Source organism: Ostrinia furnacalis, unplaced genomic scaffold, assembly GCF_004193835.3.
Source record: "Ostrinia furnacalis isolate ACB-3 unplaced genomic scaffold, ASM419383v2 OfSCF2991, whole genome shotgun sequence".
Classification (NCBI taxonomy): domain Eukaryota; kingdom Metazoa; phylum Arthropoda; class Insecta; order Lepidoptera; family Crambidae; genus Ostrinia; species Ostrinia furnacalis.
The window spans coordinates 20,591-39,544 of record NW_021133230.1 but is presented as its reverse complement, the minus strand read 5'-3'; the positions used below and the strand labels follow the sequence as shown (position 1 = coordinate 39,544).

General features: G+C 38.0%; 2 protein-coding genes and 1 non-coding gene across 3 annotated transcripts; 1 reads left to right on the top strand and 2 right to left on the bottom strand.

The window, feature by feature from the left end:
* Positions 1-1,019: 1,019 nt before the first annotated feature.
* Positions 1,020-5,568, bottom strand: LOC114356859 (uncharacterized). Its single transcript, XM_028310224.1, has 3 exons — positions 5,102-5,568; positions 3,848-4,811; positions 1,020-2,024 (listed from the first exon to the last, which is right to left on the bottom strand). Exons 1-2 carry the CDS (start codon positions 5,427-5,429, stop codon positions 3,874-3,876), a joined length of 1,266 nt encoding a protein of 421 aa, XP_028166025.1. The 5' UTR covers positions 5,430-5,568; the 3' UTR covers positions 1,020-2,024; positions 3,848-3,873.
* A 3,384-nt stretch (positions 5,569-8,952) lies between these two features.
* On the top strand, positions 8,953-9,032 carry TRNAL-UAG (transfer RNA leucine (anticodon UAG)). The gene has a single exon. It is a non-coding gene; the product is annotated as a tRNA-Leu (tRNA).
* Positions 9,033-18,312: 9,280 nt separating this feature from the next.
* LOC114356857 (U6 snRNA-associated Sm-like protein LSm2) lies at positions 18,313-18,711 on the bottom strand. The gene has a single exon (XM_028310221.1). The coding sequence runs from the start codon at positions 18,613-18,615 to the stop codon at positions 18,328-18,330; it is 288 nt and encodes a 95-aa protein (XP_028166022.1). The 5' UTR covers positions 18,616-18,711; the 3' UTR covers positions 18,313-18,327.
* Between the last annotated feature and the right edge of the window lie 243 nt (positions 18,712-18,954).

The following is an 18,954-nucleotide window of genomic DNA, read 5'->3' as shown; positions in this document are numbered from 1 at the left end:
TGTCGCTAGAGTGTACAAACTGTCGCTAGGCTGTACAAACTGTCGCTAGCGATGAGTTTTAGTGCAATAAGCACACTGAAATTTGGCATCAGTTGTTACCAACAAGTTATGATTTACTTTTTTTTTTAACTTTACTTACTATATTTGTAACTAAAACGGAATTCTTCCTCCCTCTTTCCTCTTCTACTTTCCATAAAACCGAACTGTGCGTCAAAAGTTTCGAGAAACCCAACTAATAAAGAGCAGCCGGCTGACTAATGTACATAAATCTGACTTTATTAATCTGTGGTATAAAATGCTACCGCTGGAGACATTGCGGAATTGAATAGTGATGTCAGTAGGCAGGTGATATCGATAAAAATTAATGATTAAACGAACTTACCTGTACGTGAAGTTCAATCATAATTATACGAAGTGCTTCGTCCGAAGAGATTAGTATAACATAGATTATATAACACAATGTAGTTTCGCATAGTCACTCCACTTTTGCACTGTTGTTTAAAGAAAAAAATAAAAAATAAAACATTTTGAGGGTAAGCCTGAAAATGTTTTTCTCTCCTCTACCGCCGATATTTCCTATGGCGGGCTCACTCCACTGGCGTCATTTAGTTTAGAGCTAGATGAGTAGGTGTATGATATTTCCGTAGTCTTTAGGGATTATTTCTACCAAAGAAATAGATCATGGGTGGGAGGGTGATACATACTAATCTCTTCGGACGAAGCACTTCGTATAATTATGATTGAACTTCACGTACAGGTAAGTTCGTTTAATCATTAATTATACTCGTGCTTCGTCCTCGAGATTAGTATAACATAGATTATATAACACAATGTAGATGTTGAGAGATCAGGAAATATCATAGAGCAATTGTTTGAACAATTAAATTTCAACTATTGTGTATCAATGTTTTATTAATCAATTACAAAAGAAATAAATAATCAATCACTTTTTGTATTCTTATTATAATTTAAACAAAATTAAATTCTAAATTAATTGTGAAATTACACAAGCTTTGACATTAATTTGCAGATGAACATATAGTTCTAGCTAGGACAGACAAGTCATCATTGCTATTAGCGATGGGTCTATTATAAAAACGGGCAAAGGTAGAGGAATTGCCGCTCCAGCCTGCGGTTTTAAATATCAGGTCTAAGCTGACACCCTGCTTGAACGCCTTGGATGTAGCGGCGTGCCGGGTGCTATGGGCAGAAAATACTGAAACGTCAATTCCACTATCTTTGAGCGTTGATTTTATCCATCGACTTATCGTTTGGGATGTTACACGATTATAGGGTTTTCTAACTCCAATAAACAGTTGCTCACTCTTGCGAAATTCTTTAGATTTCTCCATATAAGAATTCAAGGTGTTAGCGGGACATATTTCTGGTCTATCGGTGAAATATGGTAAGTATAAAACTGGTTGGGGACGGCCTAATTTTGAAGTTTTTATTAATTCGGGAATTTTTATTACGATTTGATCAGCAGAAACATTTATGTTAAGGATACTGATCTTAGAGAGGGTCTGTACCCGATGAGCTGTTACAATAGCGAGTAAGGTACTGCACTTTTTTGACAGTTGCTCAAAAGTCAACGTTTCATTGGGATACAGCGTTGCTAAATAGTCTAGGAGTAAGCTGGTGTCCCATGTTATATTATAGCGAGGTAGGGGTGGTCGTAACCTAAACACGCCCTTAAAGAATCGCGTGAGTCGTTCATCCTGAGCTATCGGGCCTACTAGCAACGATATAGCGGATCTGTAGCAGTTTACTGTGCCGTACTGGCTACCGCTATTAAACACCTCGGCAAGGAACTCTATTATGACAGGAATAGACGGTTGAAACATGTCAATTTTGTTATTGGTGCAGTATGTGAACCATTTCTTGAAACAACCATCGTATTGTTTCATAGTGTTGTCGGACAAGGAGGCCAACGTTATGTCGATGGCTGATGCGGGTGTGTCTCTTCGCAATAACGCCGTCCGGACAATACTGCGCCCACCAGGGTAATGTTGAGGTTCCGGTTGCTGGAATGGGGAAACATGACATCACTTGGGCTGAATGTAATCACAGTAGATGAGACTAGGCGGCTAAACAGAGGGTACCATGGCTGAGATGGCCAGGCTGGCACAATCATGATGCCTTCTGCTTGTTCTGAAATAATTTTTCTTAGCGCCTTTAAAATGACTGCTACAGGGGGAAAGGCGTAGAAATAAAAATTCGACCAGTTTATCGTAAACGCATCTATCACGAATGCGTTAGGGTCTCGGTGCCATGAAGCATACTTAGCACATTTGTTATTTATACGGCTAGCAAAAAGGTCGATTTGTGGGTAACCAAACACCTTTGTAACGTGTCTAAAGCCGGTCTCAGACAATTCCCATTCCACGTCTGGATGAGAACGTCTCGATTCTTTGTCCGCGATGATATTTTCAGATGACTTAATATAAGATGCTGAGACGAGTATTCTACGAGACTCACACCACTGCCAAATTTGCTTAGTAACCTTATTAAGGTGAGGAAATTGAACCCCGCCCATGCGGTTTATGTAGCTTACTGCGGTGGTGTTATCTACTCTTACAAGTATACAGCAGTTACGGTAATCTTTTGCAAAAATTTTAATAGCAAAATAAGCTGCTAAGAGTTCGAGATGATTTATATGCAAAGTCATTTCGGCAGGAGACCACTGGCCGTTAGCTGTCTGCCCTTCACACACAGCCCCCCATCCCGTAGTTGAAGCGTCAGAAAAAATTTCCAGGACAAATTCATCGTTTCTGATTCTGTGTACAGAATCATCAATGGCGTTAACCCACCAAGCTAAGTCCCCTAATAGATTATCTGGGATGGTCATGATTCGGTCATAGTCATCGTTACCTAGCAGGTTAAGGTACTTGCACCTCTCTAATTCCTTTACGTACAACCACCCGTACTCTACAGCGGGACAGGCCGATACAAGAAGTCCTACCAGCTGCGCAAATTTCCTAATAGTGCAACGTTTCAAAAGTTGAAAAGACTGAAGTTCCTTTTTTATTCGGTCTCGTTTTACTGAAGGTAACCGTACATGCCACTCATGGGTATCTATCATATAGCCGAGGTACTTGCAACATTGAGAAGGAATCATGCTACTTTTTTGTTCATTAATAATAAAACCGAGAGCTCTTAATAATGCCTGAGTAACTTCAATATTTTCTTGACATTCATAGTAGGATGTACCTACTAAATATAGATCGTCTAAATAAATAGATGATAAGAAGCCACATGAGCGTAACAGTTTAATGACAGGTTTCATTATTTTTGTGAAAATAAAGGGAGCTGTACACAGTCCAAATGGAAGAACGTTGAATTCAAACATTTTACTGGTATTTGGGTCATCATTATACATTAAAATAAACCTCAGGTATTTTCTACAATCCGGGTGTATGTTAACCAAAAAATACGCATCTTTCAAATCTATAGTGGCAGTGAAGCAATCTTTACTTATAAGCTTAAGAGCAGTACGAAGATCCTCTAATTTAAAGTGTTGCGTGTCTATAAACTTGTTTAAGGCTTTTAGATTTAATATAAATCGCATATCGCCAGTCGGTTTTGGGATCAAAAATACACGTGACACAAACTGTCCAGGGACAGGTTCACACTCAGAAATTGCGCCTATAGACAATAACTGACTAATAGCATCATTATAATGGGCTCTTTCAGATTCCGTGTATATTTTTGTGACAGGAGAAGCAGACTGGTGTACAGGACTATTAAATTTTATAACGTAACCCTTTATCCACGATAATAACGTTTGGTCACGGGTGATGAGCGACCATTGGTCGTAAAAAAGGCTAAGTCTGCCAGCAAGGCGTACCGGTTGTTGTGAGGCGTGCGGCGCTGCTAGTGGCGGCGCGGCGGCCGGCTCCGCTGCGGCTGCGACGAGCTGCGCGACGAGCTGGCGGGCGGCCGGCTGCTCGCTGCTGCCGGCGGCTGGCGGCGACTGGGGCCCGCCGCCGCCGCCTTGCGGTTGCCGGACCCCGTCTTCCAGTTTAAAGTCTTCGAAGGATATTTTTGAGTGTTCGTTTTCTTAGGAACGTCCATTTTGAGGTCGGAGCTGGATTTTGTGACGGCCTTCGCCGTTTTTATAGTCTCGGGTAGATCTTCGCCGAACAATAACGTATCAATTTTGGCGTTCGTCAATTGTTCCTTAATATCTCTTTTCAGAGAGTACAAAGTGAAGTTTCTTCTTGATATAGATTCACTGTACTGGATGTCACACATGAGGCGCGCCGAATCCATGAGTCGTTTTAACAATTCATGATTTGTATGTTTTTCGGCGAGTTGATTCGATATCGCTTGACTTAGACACGAAATAGCGGCAGCGATCTCCGTCTGTCGAGCTTCAATCGCTTTATCGCGTCTCACAACGCTGTCTGGGACCGCCGCTTTTATCTCCGGGTTGAGCCGAGGAGCGGCTATCTTTGAACAATTCGCCGGGATAAGATATTTTTCGATCAGTAATTTCCGACCTTCCTTGTCCAAACCCGCAGTGGTTATATGATTAAACCGGTTGGCCAGGTCTTTGTTAATGTTAGCACCAAACTTTTGCACTGCGGTCGGGTCATCGCCCAAGATGTCCAGAATCTCAGGATCTAACTGCGGATCTGCTTGCTCCGTAGCCAGCACAGGTGGCGGCACGACGTCGGCAGTGGCGATGTGTGGCGTCGCTGGTGCAACAGGAGCAGCTTGGGCGGGCGGCGAGGCGGCGCAGGGCGGTTCTTGGGCGGCGGCAGTTTCTCGTGGCGTCGCAGGCGACGTGGGCTCTGTTGCATGTCGGTCTGAAATCCGACCAAAATCGGTTCGTTATTGGCGAAAAAGTCCCACAGACAATTCTGAGTAATAACGAACTTTTATGCGTCGAGACAATCCCACAGATTGCTCTGAGTGCATTTATTTACAGAGCCACAACCATACAATGAAAATATGCAGCGAAGTAGTCCCGCAGACTATTCTGATTGCATATATTTTGCGACATTTTACAACAGGGAAAATGCAGCGAAGTAGTCCCGCAGACTATTCTGATTGCATACGTCCTGAAGTCGCGTAATAATTAACAGTGAACACTAACCGTAATGTTTTTCCGAAGGCTTTGAGTCCCGTGACGTCGAGCGCGCGCGGGGCCCGCTGCGGGAGCGCGATGAACTCGATGAGCTTGAGCGCGACGAGCTGGTCGACGAGGATGCACTGGATGGTAGCCGGCGGCGACGCGGCCGACGACAATGTTTAATTTCACTTTCCAATTTCTTCAATTTTTTTGATAAAAATTCGACGGTACTTTCACTACGTCGTTTCGGCATTTTGGTTTTCGTGCGAAGTGGTCGAGCACTAAACTGCGAATGACGCCAGTGGAGTGAGCCCGCCATAGGAAATATCGGCGGTAGAGGAGAGAAAAACATTTTCAGGCTTACCCTCAAAATGTTTTATTTTTTATTTTTTTCTTTAAACAACAGTGCAAAAGTGGAGTGACTATGCGAAACTACATTGTGTTATATAATCTATGTTATACTAATCTCGAGGACGAAGCACGAGTATAATATATATTAATAGACTCAAATTGAGGATGGAAACAAGATAATTTGATGTCTTACAATGTTCATGTTTTTTTATATTTTTTGCAACGATATAAGTCTATTTCCCGCATGTAGGATGTAGGGTTTCATAAAAAACCCAATTTCCTTTTATTTATGATACAAGAAGCTTCCATGGTTTTGACGTTAATGGTATCGACCTGTGGTAGATATTTAAAAAGAGTTCTCGTAGACTTATAGTTCTTGTTTCCATTTTTTTATTAATCATCGAAATATTGAATGGTAAGCCCTAAAAACCCAATAATAAAGGTTTGAGATTTTTAAGTGATTAATAAGTGTTCAGCTGTCAGTCCCTTTATTTATTTTAAGTAAAAATCATATTTTCATTACAAATAATAATATGTAAAAAAACGTAACTGTCGATTGATATGTTGGCAACACTATGTTCCAGGCTTTGCAATTTTATATGTAAGGCAATGCAATGCAAGGAAGCTGATTTAAAAGTTTTAATGAAGCTCTTACATTCCCATTTTGTATTTTCTTAGTAAGTATTTCCTGGAAAATGCAGTCTCCTTTTCATATGTCACGATAACTAAGCAAACATAATAATGCGGAGATTGTTATATTTCACTGTAATCATTCAAATGAGTACGACAGAATATTGTAAGTAACTGATATCAAACAACTGTGTGTAACTGTACTGGATTGTTAGTGTAATATTCTAAACTATTAAATGTTCCATTTTCACTATAAATTATAACTGTTATGGGATTTTGCAACAAAACACTTTTATAAAAAGGTAAACGTGGGGAGGGTAAATATATGTTTACCTTTAGAAAGAAAGAAATAAACATTTATTACGAAGAACATCACTTAGTTAAGGACAGAGAACGTATACAGAAAAAAATACAGAAATAACATACAAATATTACAAGGAAATAAAAAGTGACCTGAGCAGTGCTATCCTGTCGCAACAGCGATGCCCATCTAGGGTTACCAAAGGTTAAAATCGATTTTGTAAAATACAAAATTCTTCAAATAACTTTACGTCATCGATAGTGATTCCTTTGTTTCTCAAAAATAAAAGGGATTCTGTAATATTGTCAAATTGTAACTCCTGATTTTGCTGTAGTGTCATCCATTCAAAACATTTAAATGAGTCCAAAGGCTTTATCCATATGTTTATGTAATTTATACATTCTTGATACAAATTTTTCATTTCGGTATTTATCCTGTTGCGTTCGTCGTCGTTAATATTATTTTTATGAAAGAGGTCTCGTACTTTTAAAGGAATGAAATTATGTTCGATCCTTTGACTTAGTGACTCTATTGTTTCCTTCAATGTGCAAAGTACTTCGGCAATTGAGTTTTTCTCCTTTTCGATGCGATTCTTGAGTGAAATATAGCCATCAATGAATGCAGATAAAACAAGTATATTTCACTTGTATCACTCTCAAAAAACTTTTTAATGATAACTGGAGATTTGTCTCCAGTTAAAAAGTATTCGAATCCGGTCTATAGCCTGAAAATCCGGTCTAGACCGGATTTATCCGGTCAGATGGTAACCCTATGCCCATCGCAATGGGACTCCACTAGGGCTTGAATACCGGAATTCCGGAATTTCGTAACTCCGGAATTTCGGATACATTTTTTCCGATATTTCAATTCCGGAACTGAAGCCAATATCGTATTCCNAAGCACGAGTATAATCATCATCATAAGGTCATTTAGTCTCCACTGCAGAAGCACGACCCTCTCTAATTTAACCTAGACAAATGGAGGATTTGGCCTACACTCCCCACGCTGGCCAGACGGGTTGGGGTGGCCTCATATTTGCATATTTGTACCTTAGTCGCCTCTTAAGACATCCACGGGAAGAATGGGGTCCTATTCTGGTGCCGGAATGGTGAAAGCCATTTCCATTGAAGCAACATCTTTGTTCAGTTCTCCTAAGGGTGCAGACAGTGCCCTAAGGCTTCAACCACACGGGGTCGTCGGTCGGCAATCGATGCGCGTAGGTGAACTAACATTGAAGTCTAGACATTTTTCCAGCCATTTCCATTGAACCAACATCTTAGTCTAGTTCTCCTAAGAGTGCAGACCACAGATCACAGAAACTAAAGGGAGATGTGACAAGGGGGCGGGGCCGGTGTCGCAGCAATATGCCCAAAAACAGAACACATTGCTCGCGACAGCAATGATGGCAGCAGCGACGTCATAATGTAAACTGTTTACATTTCTTGCGTAGTACTAAAGATTATTCGAACGTTGAGTAATGAATAATGATTCCGCAGTGGATAATGAGCACATATTTTGATTTCTTTGTGTGTGTGAATTTCTAATGCGACACTGAGTTTCGAACTCAGCGCATTAGTTGGCATCTCTCTATATCTCTAAGGGTGCAGACAGTGCCCTAAGGCTTCAACCACAGGGGTCGTCGGTCGCAATCGATGCGCGTAGGTGTGAACTGACATTGAGTCTAGACTCTAAACTAGTCTGGAGGTGAACGGGGAATGTACTGTCTCTTAAATTGGGAGATTTGAGAATGTTCTCGAAATTATTGAGGTGGATGTTTTAAAATATTTTTATTCTGAGTTTCGGACACATGGGATTCCAATAAGATAGTAGGTCGATCAAGATATGTACCTCCAAAAAAAATGAAAACTCGACTCATCATTTCGGGAGCTATTACTTGTGTGGACCTTTTACAATAATTTTTAAACAAAAATAAGTAAAATCAAAAACGTTCCATCTTTATTGTGCATCGCCTAAAGAACTAATTCCTCCATTTTGCCTCTGGTAAATTAGAAAGGGTCGTGCTCTTGCAGAATAAATGACCTGATGATGTTTTGCACTCCATCCAGTCACCTTCCAAACAAAAATCGAAATCCGTCCATCCTTTTGGGGGCTACAAAACCAAAGTTCGTGTTAAAAAGATATAAAAAACATGTCGGCGGCAAATAAAGCTAAGTTTTGTAAATCTTATGCAGTTGCAGTTAGTGCTAATATGCAACAAAAATTTACCTAGGTCAGATTTTGCTGTAACTGATACTGTGGTGGACTGTACCAATATTTTTAAAACGATCTAATAGCACATTAGCCTATACATTCTAGTTGCAAAATAACCTCTACTACAAATACATAAGTGCTACAGTGAGTAGTTTAACATGCAGCCAACTATTCATCGTATTCACCAATTATTCTATCTAACCCAATATTTACGTAACAGATCCGTCTGATACATACACAACAGACATACAAAATTATCGTCTCCGTGATTACATACAAACAAACTTATCACCATTATCATGCATGCCCCATTGACTCATCCATGCCAATTGAAGCGCGAAGTCGCGGATAGTGCTGTGTAATTTCGCAATCCCCACCACAAGGCAGCGTGGCCGAGCGGTCTAAGGCGCTGGTTTTAGGCACCAGTCCGAAAGGGCGTGGGTTCGAATCCCACCGCTGTCAAATATATTTTGCTTTGTTATTTTTGTAATAACAACAAGGAACGAATAATTGTTCAACGAAATATCGTGATTATTTACTTAATTCACTAATATTGTATCAATGACAAATTTTTTCAACAGGAAATTAAACAATATTTTTTATAATCACTATAAAAAGTGGAAATCCTTGGGGGAGGCCTTTGTCCAGCAGTGGACGTCTTTCGGCTGAAACAAACGAACGAATCACTATAAAATCCCGAAGGGATGCGCGATGCCAAAACAAGGGCTTCCGCGGAAGACCAGCTACTTGATATGCCCTTACGAGCATGTTAAGATAAATAATAAGCTGGCCTATTGGAGCAATGGCCCACAATTTCCTTGTTGTATTATAAGTTGAGCTTACTGTGTTCAATAATACCTAAAAAAATATATAAAAACTAGCTTTTGCCCATCCACGTGAAATTTACTTTGTCACAGATCGTCATAAATTATAGCCTTATGTTATTCTGGGTTATAAACAATAATACTGTAGTTTCATCAAAATCCGTTCAGTAGTTTTTGCGTGAAAGAGTACCAAACATCCAGACATCCATACAAACTTTCGCATTTATAATATTAGTAGGATTGTATGGACGAATCCGACGAATAAGGAAATTTCTTTTACGCGAATACTTCATTACACACATCATCGTCATATAACACGAATCTTCGTGTAAATGTGTAACCCAGGGGGTAAATAAAGTTATTATCAATGCATTATTCAACACAAGTACTGGGAACTATGATGCACTGATAAACAATGTTATCACACTTGATAATATGAGAGGAAATGTTTGTGCGATTGTTTTAAGAAGGCTTATGCTTATGAAGTCACCTCTAAGAAATCTATATTTATAAATGCGAAAGGTCACTTATTGACTGACTCACTCATCACAAAATCTCAGAAACTACATGTGCTAGGAGTCTCAAATTTTACATGGGGGTTCCTTTTAGAACGTAGGTGCTCACTAAGACGAGATTTTACAAAATTCAACCTCTAAGGGGGTTAAACGGGATCCACGTGTACGAAGTCGCGGGCGGCCGCTAGTCTGTTATAAAAGGCAACCATTACTGACTGATTTTATCAACACACAGCTTTACTGAACGGATTACGCTGAAAAGCACGCCAGATTTGATTGACATAGGCATCCACTATGAAAGGATTTTCCAAAATATACCCCCCAAGGAGATGAAAAGGGGGTCTAACGCCCGTATTAAACGATGCTTGCTTAAGTGAAGCAGCAAATCGAACGCACAGCGTTGAATAGAGCTCTGTAATTGGTTCGTGTGTCACCCTGTGTGTCCTCCACGCGCACTGTGAGACCTCATAGTAATGTTTGTGAATACGGGTGTAAAGCTTGTACAGAGAAACAAAAGATTGTTGTCCAGGCGGATCAAGTCGTGTGCAGCCAGTTAGTAATAGGGGTTCATTAATCATTATTCAATGTACATTGCACAGCATAACGACTTTGTTTTGTAAGAGACGACAATTTGATGAACATAACAGATGAAAACATCTCTTAAGGTCACTCATATCTTTTAAGGGTACAGCCAAAACAGCGCGATCACACGCGATCAGCCGGCGTGCAGCGATAGCGATCAGACTTTTTAAATGCATTGATCGCCATCGCGTGTGATCGCGTTGGTTTGACTGAACCTTAATATTATAAACGCGAAAGTATGGATGTCTGTCTTGCTTTCACGCCTAAACCACTGAACCGATTTTGATGAAATTTGGCATAGAGATAGTTTCGAGTCCCGGGAAAGGACATAGGATAGTTTTTATCCCGGTTTTTGAAACAGGGACGCGCGCGATAAGTTTTTCTTTGACAGACAAAATTCCACGCGGGCGAAGCTGCGGGCGGAAAGCTAGTAGGCTATAATTTATTACGATTTATGACAAAATAAATTTCACGCGGGTGAAGCCGCGGGCAAAAGCTATCATACATAAAAATTACATCTCTGACAGTTATTGCCTTGCATTTGGCACACAGGTATTATACCTTATCACAACCTAAGAATGCGATGGCAATGACCTGTTATCAGCCATCTTGGAAGGAAGAGCAGGACAGCTTGATTGATGAACGTGACCTGAGACTTGTTTATTTACAAAATCATTTAGGTTAACCTTTAGAGTGGGTAAATGTCTTTGCTCCAATTTCGTATCTATTAGTACAAGATACGGCCGTATTCGCATAAATAACTTTATGAGGTCTCACAGTGCGCGTGAACGCACAGGATGACACAAGAACCAATCACAGAGCTCTATTCAACGCTGTGCGTTCGATATGCTGCGTCACATAAGCAAGCATCGTTTGTGAATACGGACGAAAGTGTCGGTTGGGGCAGAAAAGTTCTCGAGTGGCGACCACGAGCCGGAAGACGTAGTGTGGGCGCCACACTAGGTGGACCGACGATCTGGTGAAGGTCGCGGGAAGTAGGTACCTGGATGCGGGCAGCACAGGACCGGTCTTTGTAGAAAGCCTTGCTGGACAAAGGCTTCCCCCAAGGATTTCCACAAAGACAGGCCCTACAGTGACCTTCACCAGATCGTCGGTCCACCTAGTGTGGCGCCCACACTACGTCTTCCGGATCGTGGTCACCACTCGAGAACTTTTCTGCCCCAACGGCCCACACTTTCACAATTTCACAAACAATGCTTGCTTATGTGACGCAGCAAATCGAACGCACAGCGTTGAATAGCGTTCTGTGATTGGTGGATTTCGTCGGTTGATTGAGTGGGAGGAGTGAGACCTTTAACTACAAAGAACTTAAAATAATTAATAATGAATTCAGAACAAAATATAGATTGTTTGTTGTAAATTAATTATTTACTTCCCTGATAGATGTAGGAAAATGCCGAGTGGCATTAAGTGCGCCTTATACAGAGTGTTGATTTAAATCCTCGCCATATTTATTTACTTGCTTCTGAATGTATGTAACTTCCTACTTTTTTATATTTTTAAACCGGCAGACAGTGGTGACTGAGTTTGTTGCGGCGCTTCTTCTCAGCACTTGCCAAATGTTTGTCTCGAAGCGCTGGTAGGGCAAAAAAAGAATGAGACATGTATAGGCTCCTTAAGAGCATTTGACGATTTGCAAGAACTAATTTAATTAGTCTAAACAAATAAAGATAATTTTGATTTGATTTGATTTTGATTTGATTTGATTAGGTGATATATTACGACTTACGTTACACAGTGTTACATGCATGTAAGTTCAAAATAATTAAATTTATCAATTTCCTAAAAAAATAATTTTTTTTTTTTTTTATCCACAACGAGGAAGCTCTTGGCCTGTATCTCACCTGATGGTAAGTGATGATCAGGCCGAAGGTGGAAGCGAGCTTCACCCGGAATCCTCAACCACGGAGGAACTGGCTATCTGGAATATTACTTATTCTGATCATAAATAATGAGGCATTCTTATTAAAACATTGTACAATCTAATTAACCTTTAACCGACGAGGTGCGGTCTCACAGACCGCTCCGGTTTTTGAAATTTCTGGATTGCAATGTTCTACTTACTCCCGTGTCCCGAGCGTCTCAGTACCTTCGAGTTTAGTTGCCCAAACGCCATTACAGGTAGTGGTTACATCGACGAGGGCAGTTTTAATAAGATAATTCGATTTAAAGTTCAACAGCGGTCTGTGGGACCGCACGTCGCAGACTACGTGACATTTTTGTACCATACTGAAACTGGCGTTTTTGTTTTAGACGACAAATTTTTCGTAAAAATGATGGATCCTGGGCCACCACAACCTAGGAAAAGACATTTCCTAATGATATATTGATATTTGAACATAATATTATGTAAAAGATGGTAGTCTGTAAAAAAATGCCGCGAAACGGGTGGTAAAGCAAACAGTGACATGTATTCTAAGCTCTGACATGCCAAATCAGCCTGATGTCATTGCACCAGCTGCAAAAAAGATGTACATTTTATTCCATCTAAATTGAAAACGAAATTATCTTACAGGTGTTACCTATGCATTTCGAAAATGCTTGGCATGCAGTAAAAAAAATGTCCTGATTTTGCCTGATGTTTACCCTACGTCAATTTTTTTTTGTGCATGTGATGTACGTATTATTTATTTTTATTTTATTCATTATGTTCACTATATTTAGGAAGGAGTATGGTTTTTCTTGCTTTGATTAAAATTTACAAGTTATATAGGTATTATTGAGCTCTAGTGTAATTTCAATGAAATTAAGGGTCAAAAAAGTTTTACCCATATTTAAATAAAAAATATACATTGATTCCTCGGAAATTATACGTATGTTTATTTGTAATACTATAATGTTCTCAAAAAATATAAAACCAATATACTTTTATACAAAAAAATATTACTTTTTGAGTAAACAGTATAGCGGTCCCACAGACCGCACGTCGCAGACGACGTGACAAAAAAATCACGTCGTCGGTTAAAGGTTAATTAACAACAATAGTAAACATAACATACAACAGATAGTTATGCTAATTAATAATGTGATCATTACCGTAATACAGTCTTTGTAATTACGTAATTACTCTCACACTTTCTGTTTTATTTTGGGGAAAGTTTTGGTTTGTTTTAACGCTAATTTGTGTGTTATGTCATAGTTAAAACAATTGTTTATTGTGTAAAGGTGTTTTAAATAATATAATTTATTCAAAAGATAATATTGCTATGTAACTGCGTGTATGAACAATAGAGTACATGACATCACTATTCAATGAGGGCTATCGTTTTAGCGCTCACCAGTTAGCGCCACTGTAGAGTAAGGTCCTGTCACTTGCTAGTAGCGAAGACAGTGGCGCCAACTTGTGAGCGCTAAAGTGGTAGGAGGACTATCGCATTTGCACTCATCAAGATGGCGCCACTGTAGAGTAAGGTCCTGTCAATCGCCAGGGGTGCCAACTGTTAAGTATAAAAACGATAGCCCTCATTGACATGGTTGGGTTATTGGCGGTCAAGCTGTAGATCCTGGCTACACAGGAGTTGCAGCAGTGGGAATGAGAGGTGGGAATGGTCAATTGACATATTTTTTATTGTATTGACTCTTCTATAGACTTTGTAATTTGAACCTATGATGATACTGGTATGCAAACTGAATGTTTATTGAATTTAAACTGCTAAAATTTGATTTTCACAGCAAATTAAAAATAAACTGTTCAACTACTTATGGGTGAAACTGAAGAGACAAATGCTTTTCTTTTTTTATAAAAAAATAATACAGTTAATTAGAATTACCTATTTTAGGGCTTTTTGAGACGGTCTAAGTTTTATCATTATCACCTTATGAATAATTTACACTGCTGATTTCTTATTGATATTCTTAATTAAAAAGTCACTGTTTTGGATATACATAATTCTATTACTTAATAAATCAAAATGGTTTACTTATCCCTAGCCTTATTATTATTGAACATTTTTATGGCCTGACAATGATGTTATCCATAACTTTGCATCATAGAATACCTATTTAAATAATAATCAGTGAGTCACACTACTTATGGTACAGGGAAGTTGTTATATAATATCAAATTACCTACTTGACTACAGATTCAGTAGCAAGACAATGATGATTAATCTGTCATCTAATACAGTAGAACGCCGATTATCTGAACGCCGATTAACCGAATCGCCAATTATCCGAATCGGTCATAAGCGTAATAAAAAAAATTAAAACCAAGTAATTTTTGTTGGAATTCGGATATTTTCAACTGAGCGTTATTGTAGCAGTTGTACAATAACGCCAAGTAGAAATATATCTGTTTGTTAAACTAATTAAAGTTTATTTTATGTGTGACAGTTTGTTTTTCTCTATTACCAGTATATGTCCGATTATCCGAATTTTCGATTATCCGAATCGGCCCCGGTCCCAATTAATTCAGATAATCGGCGTTCTACTGTAATATAAAAAGGAAAAATTTGTATTGTTGTGTGTTTGTATTGAATAGGCTTTAAAACTACTGTCCGATTTGAAAAATTCTTTCACTATTAGAATTCTGCATTATTTCTAATGAACATATGTGGTATGAAGTTTGCTGAGACAGCTAGTCAGTTATAATACTGTTCATATAATTGGTTCAGCTGCAAAACAAGTAATATTTAAATAAACTGCTAAATGTTTAGATTGCCAGTAAATTAACAATGATAAAAATAAATAAAATTGAACTTAATTACTCAAATTAAGCGGTAGGGATGTAAGTACCTAATAAATTACTAAAATAATGTATTGGTATTTTATAACGTTTGTAAAATATGAGACAAAGAAACAGGTAATTAACTTATAATTACTACTTACTTTGGGGTTTTGAGAGGTCAAATGAGATGGAATGTAAAAAATGTACTGTAATTAAAATTTGATGAAAATGTTATTTTTTCTCTTACATAAACTGCGCTATTTACCTGTAAATCGGGTTTATTTCGTAAATTCACTAAGGAGATCATCGAAATATAATGTAAACGCACGCAATGAGATATTTTAATGATTCTAATTGACGCTAATTACAGTTAAAAACTCACTCGCGTACACCCAACATAAACAAAAAATGTACAAAAGTTCGTATGACTCATAGTTCAAAACATGTTGGCGGCAGATGTGCCATCCGTATCGCGCAAAGTGATAAACAACATCTCAAATTGAACTACCGCGACAGTGAAATAAAATAAACAACAAACTACTTACTTGACGACTTCGAAATGGTATCTCTGCAACGAATACCTCGACGGCTTAGCACTGTATTCGGGAACAACACCAAAAAAAGAAGTCACTTCACTTTACACCCACGATTACAACCTTTCACGTCCATTTTGTGCGATAATTTCAATTAATTATTTACATTCTAATCACATGTTAACACTAACACTGGCGTTTTCTGTGAGACGCGCAGCTTTTGTCCGAGTAAGAGGCGAAGCATCACCCGCGGCAAGTTTATGGAGAAGATACAATGAATTGAAGAGATAAGTTTAGCATAGTTATATTCAGTAATTGTACACATACAACCATACAACAAACAGCGATGAACGAACGAAGAAAAAAGCTCAGCCGTCCGACTGGGGTGAACAAAAGTTGCTGAAGTTAAAATCGATGTTGCCAGCTTACGTCGAAAACACCTACTAGTCACTATAATTTCTGAGTACCTATAAAAAAGTTTAAGAGAAAAGGCTGAGTGAGCCTTGTTATAAGATTTAAATCAACTTCTATTTGTGTAGCACATTATTATTAAGGTAATACATAAATGTATGCTCTTCCGTCTACGTATGTATGAACATAGAAAACTTATGAAACATTAATCACACTTTTTTTCAGTTTCTAGAACGGTTACCAAACTATTCTCAGTTCCCAACCACTCTTCATTCAATCACACAAAAAACATAACTCCTTCTAGTGCAGTCGGGTAAAACCCTATTATGTACAATAGATTCTACTAAAAGTAGTAAATATGTTATAAAATAGCAACACTTACTAAATGAAGTTCCGTTACATGCAGACTTCGATTCACCTTTGCAAAATAAAATACGAATCGTAAAATCGAATCATAGGTTTTTTTTTTGTTCCGACTTCGATTCCCATGTGAGTCATAAAATAATAGAGATCATTATAATATGGATATTAATATTGAAATTATGTACTGATATTGTACAGTTTGATGAAATAATCCGATTTTGGGATAACTATAAAATGTTTTTATGTTGCACTTTCATGTTTTAAACAAAACTGATTGCACCAAAAATTGTTTCAAAAATCCTTGCTTATGCTTTAGAACTTTTGATTAGCTATTAATGATAGCATGGATAAGTTAGAGTTAAGATTACTGGAGTCCTTGTAATTTTTTTTTGTAGCAGTATCTTGGTAAAACTTCTCAGTTGCTCACTAAAAATACCATGCGGTGTATCTTGAATTTTTTTTATTTCTTTTACAAAAAATCTACCTTAGATAACATCTTCAAAGCTTATAGAACTTTTGAATAATAATCTTTAAATTGTCTAACAACAAGATAAAAATGTTTTGAGAATCAGTTTTAATGGTAATAGACAATTTACAGCCTTACTTATAAAAATCAACTAATCAACGTCTAAGCAACTAATTAACTAATGACTCGTTAACTTCTTAATCAGTAATTAAATATTTCTCACTTATAAACACTGCTTAAGCGTCACTTAACTAATCAACTGTTAATTAGAATTTTTCTTTTTTAACTCCACCTGAACCGAACTTCAGACCAGTTCTAATGCCAAAATGCCGAAAGCCAATGCTAAAATTAAGAATAATAAACGTCAAAGTTATGTCAAATGAAACGCTGTCTGTCAGTCAACTGTCAAGTCTACAACAACAAACAAACAAAAGTACTGTGGCGACTATGTCCCACATACGCCATATTAAAATTATGTACCTACCAATTGTAATAATTATACACTAGATAATTGTAATACTTCTTGTACAAACTTAAGATGTAAATGCTTTGTTAGTTTTAGCGCAATTTTAAGGCATGGTAATTTTAGTTTCTCACGCACATGCACCCTTAGGAAGCCTTTAGGATTTTATTGTCGGAATGTTTAACTCAAGTCTTTTTAGTGTTTCGCCGACGTAACATGTGGTGTATTATTAGTCCATTGAATTATTTTTTAACTGTGTAGGTATTAAGAAACACCAACCGTTGTAATGTCTATCTATTGTTATACTTTCACTTTGTATTATGTTTGCGCCAACCTTTGCCATGTGTTTCATGCTTTGTTTTGTGTGTATCTTCGCGCAGCGCAGCAACACAGCGCGTTGCATGGCACGTCACACATCAGCTGTTAACTTTTTGATCCGCCATTTTGGTAATTAGGGCTTTAAACAAGGGTCCGACGCTGTTTAACTTGACAGTTATTTAAGCAGTCACTAAGACGTTGGTTAACACTAATTATCGTTTTTAAGTTAAGATATTATTTAATAGACCGTTAAACTGTGTCTTAATTTTAATAAACGTTTATAAGTAAGGCTGTTAGTAAATTAACAGATCGGTATTGATCATTAAAATTGCGAGTTGTTTTGTAATGTATAAGTCAGGTTATGGACACATCCATGTCCTTTTTAATAGGACAAATCTTGTCGTAAAGAAAAGCAATAGCATAAAAATACATTCTCAAAATTACATTTCAATGGTAAAGAAGATAAAAATTAAAAACCTTTTAATCTTAGAAGTTTATTGAGAAACCTTCGCTTAAATTTAAATTAATATTTACACACACTTCCAGTTCACGAAACACTGCTGTTTCTACCATAACACAAAATTTGAGGTTAGGATTATCTAGTAGATACTGTAGCCTCTTTCCTGGCTGCATCTTGGAGTAGCTGAGTATCTACTTCATCAGCAGGCAGCTGCACGTATCGCACCACCGATCCACGTATAAAGCAGTTCTTCACGGACAACATATGAGGATATTTATCAGGATCTATTACGTTGATGTCCGACAACTTTATATTCAAGTACTGATCCACAGAATGCAGAGTACCGCAGATGCTGAGGTCGTTTTTGAGTTCCACGACGACGTCTTTGCCCACCAGGGACTTGAAGAACGAGTAAAACAGCATTTTTGAGTGTTAAAATGGGAATTTTGCGTGTAAATTATTTGACGCCGCTTTGGTTGGCTTGATTGTCAAAAATAAACAATGAGAATACGTCAAATACGTTACCTTGACATAATACCGCTGCGTTCATGTTCAGAAAATTCAAACAGCACAATAGAATTGAGCTCACTTCACAGATTTATTCCATTAGCTTGCATTACCTCCTCTGTATGTAATATTATGGATATGGATGCATTAGAGAATTGACCATTGAGTTTTATTTCTGCCATGATCAATCCTAATCCAAAAATAAAGCATTTATTAGTCAAATTAAGTGAGCTCACTTATTTGCTGGCGAAAATG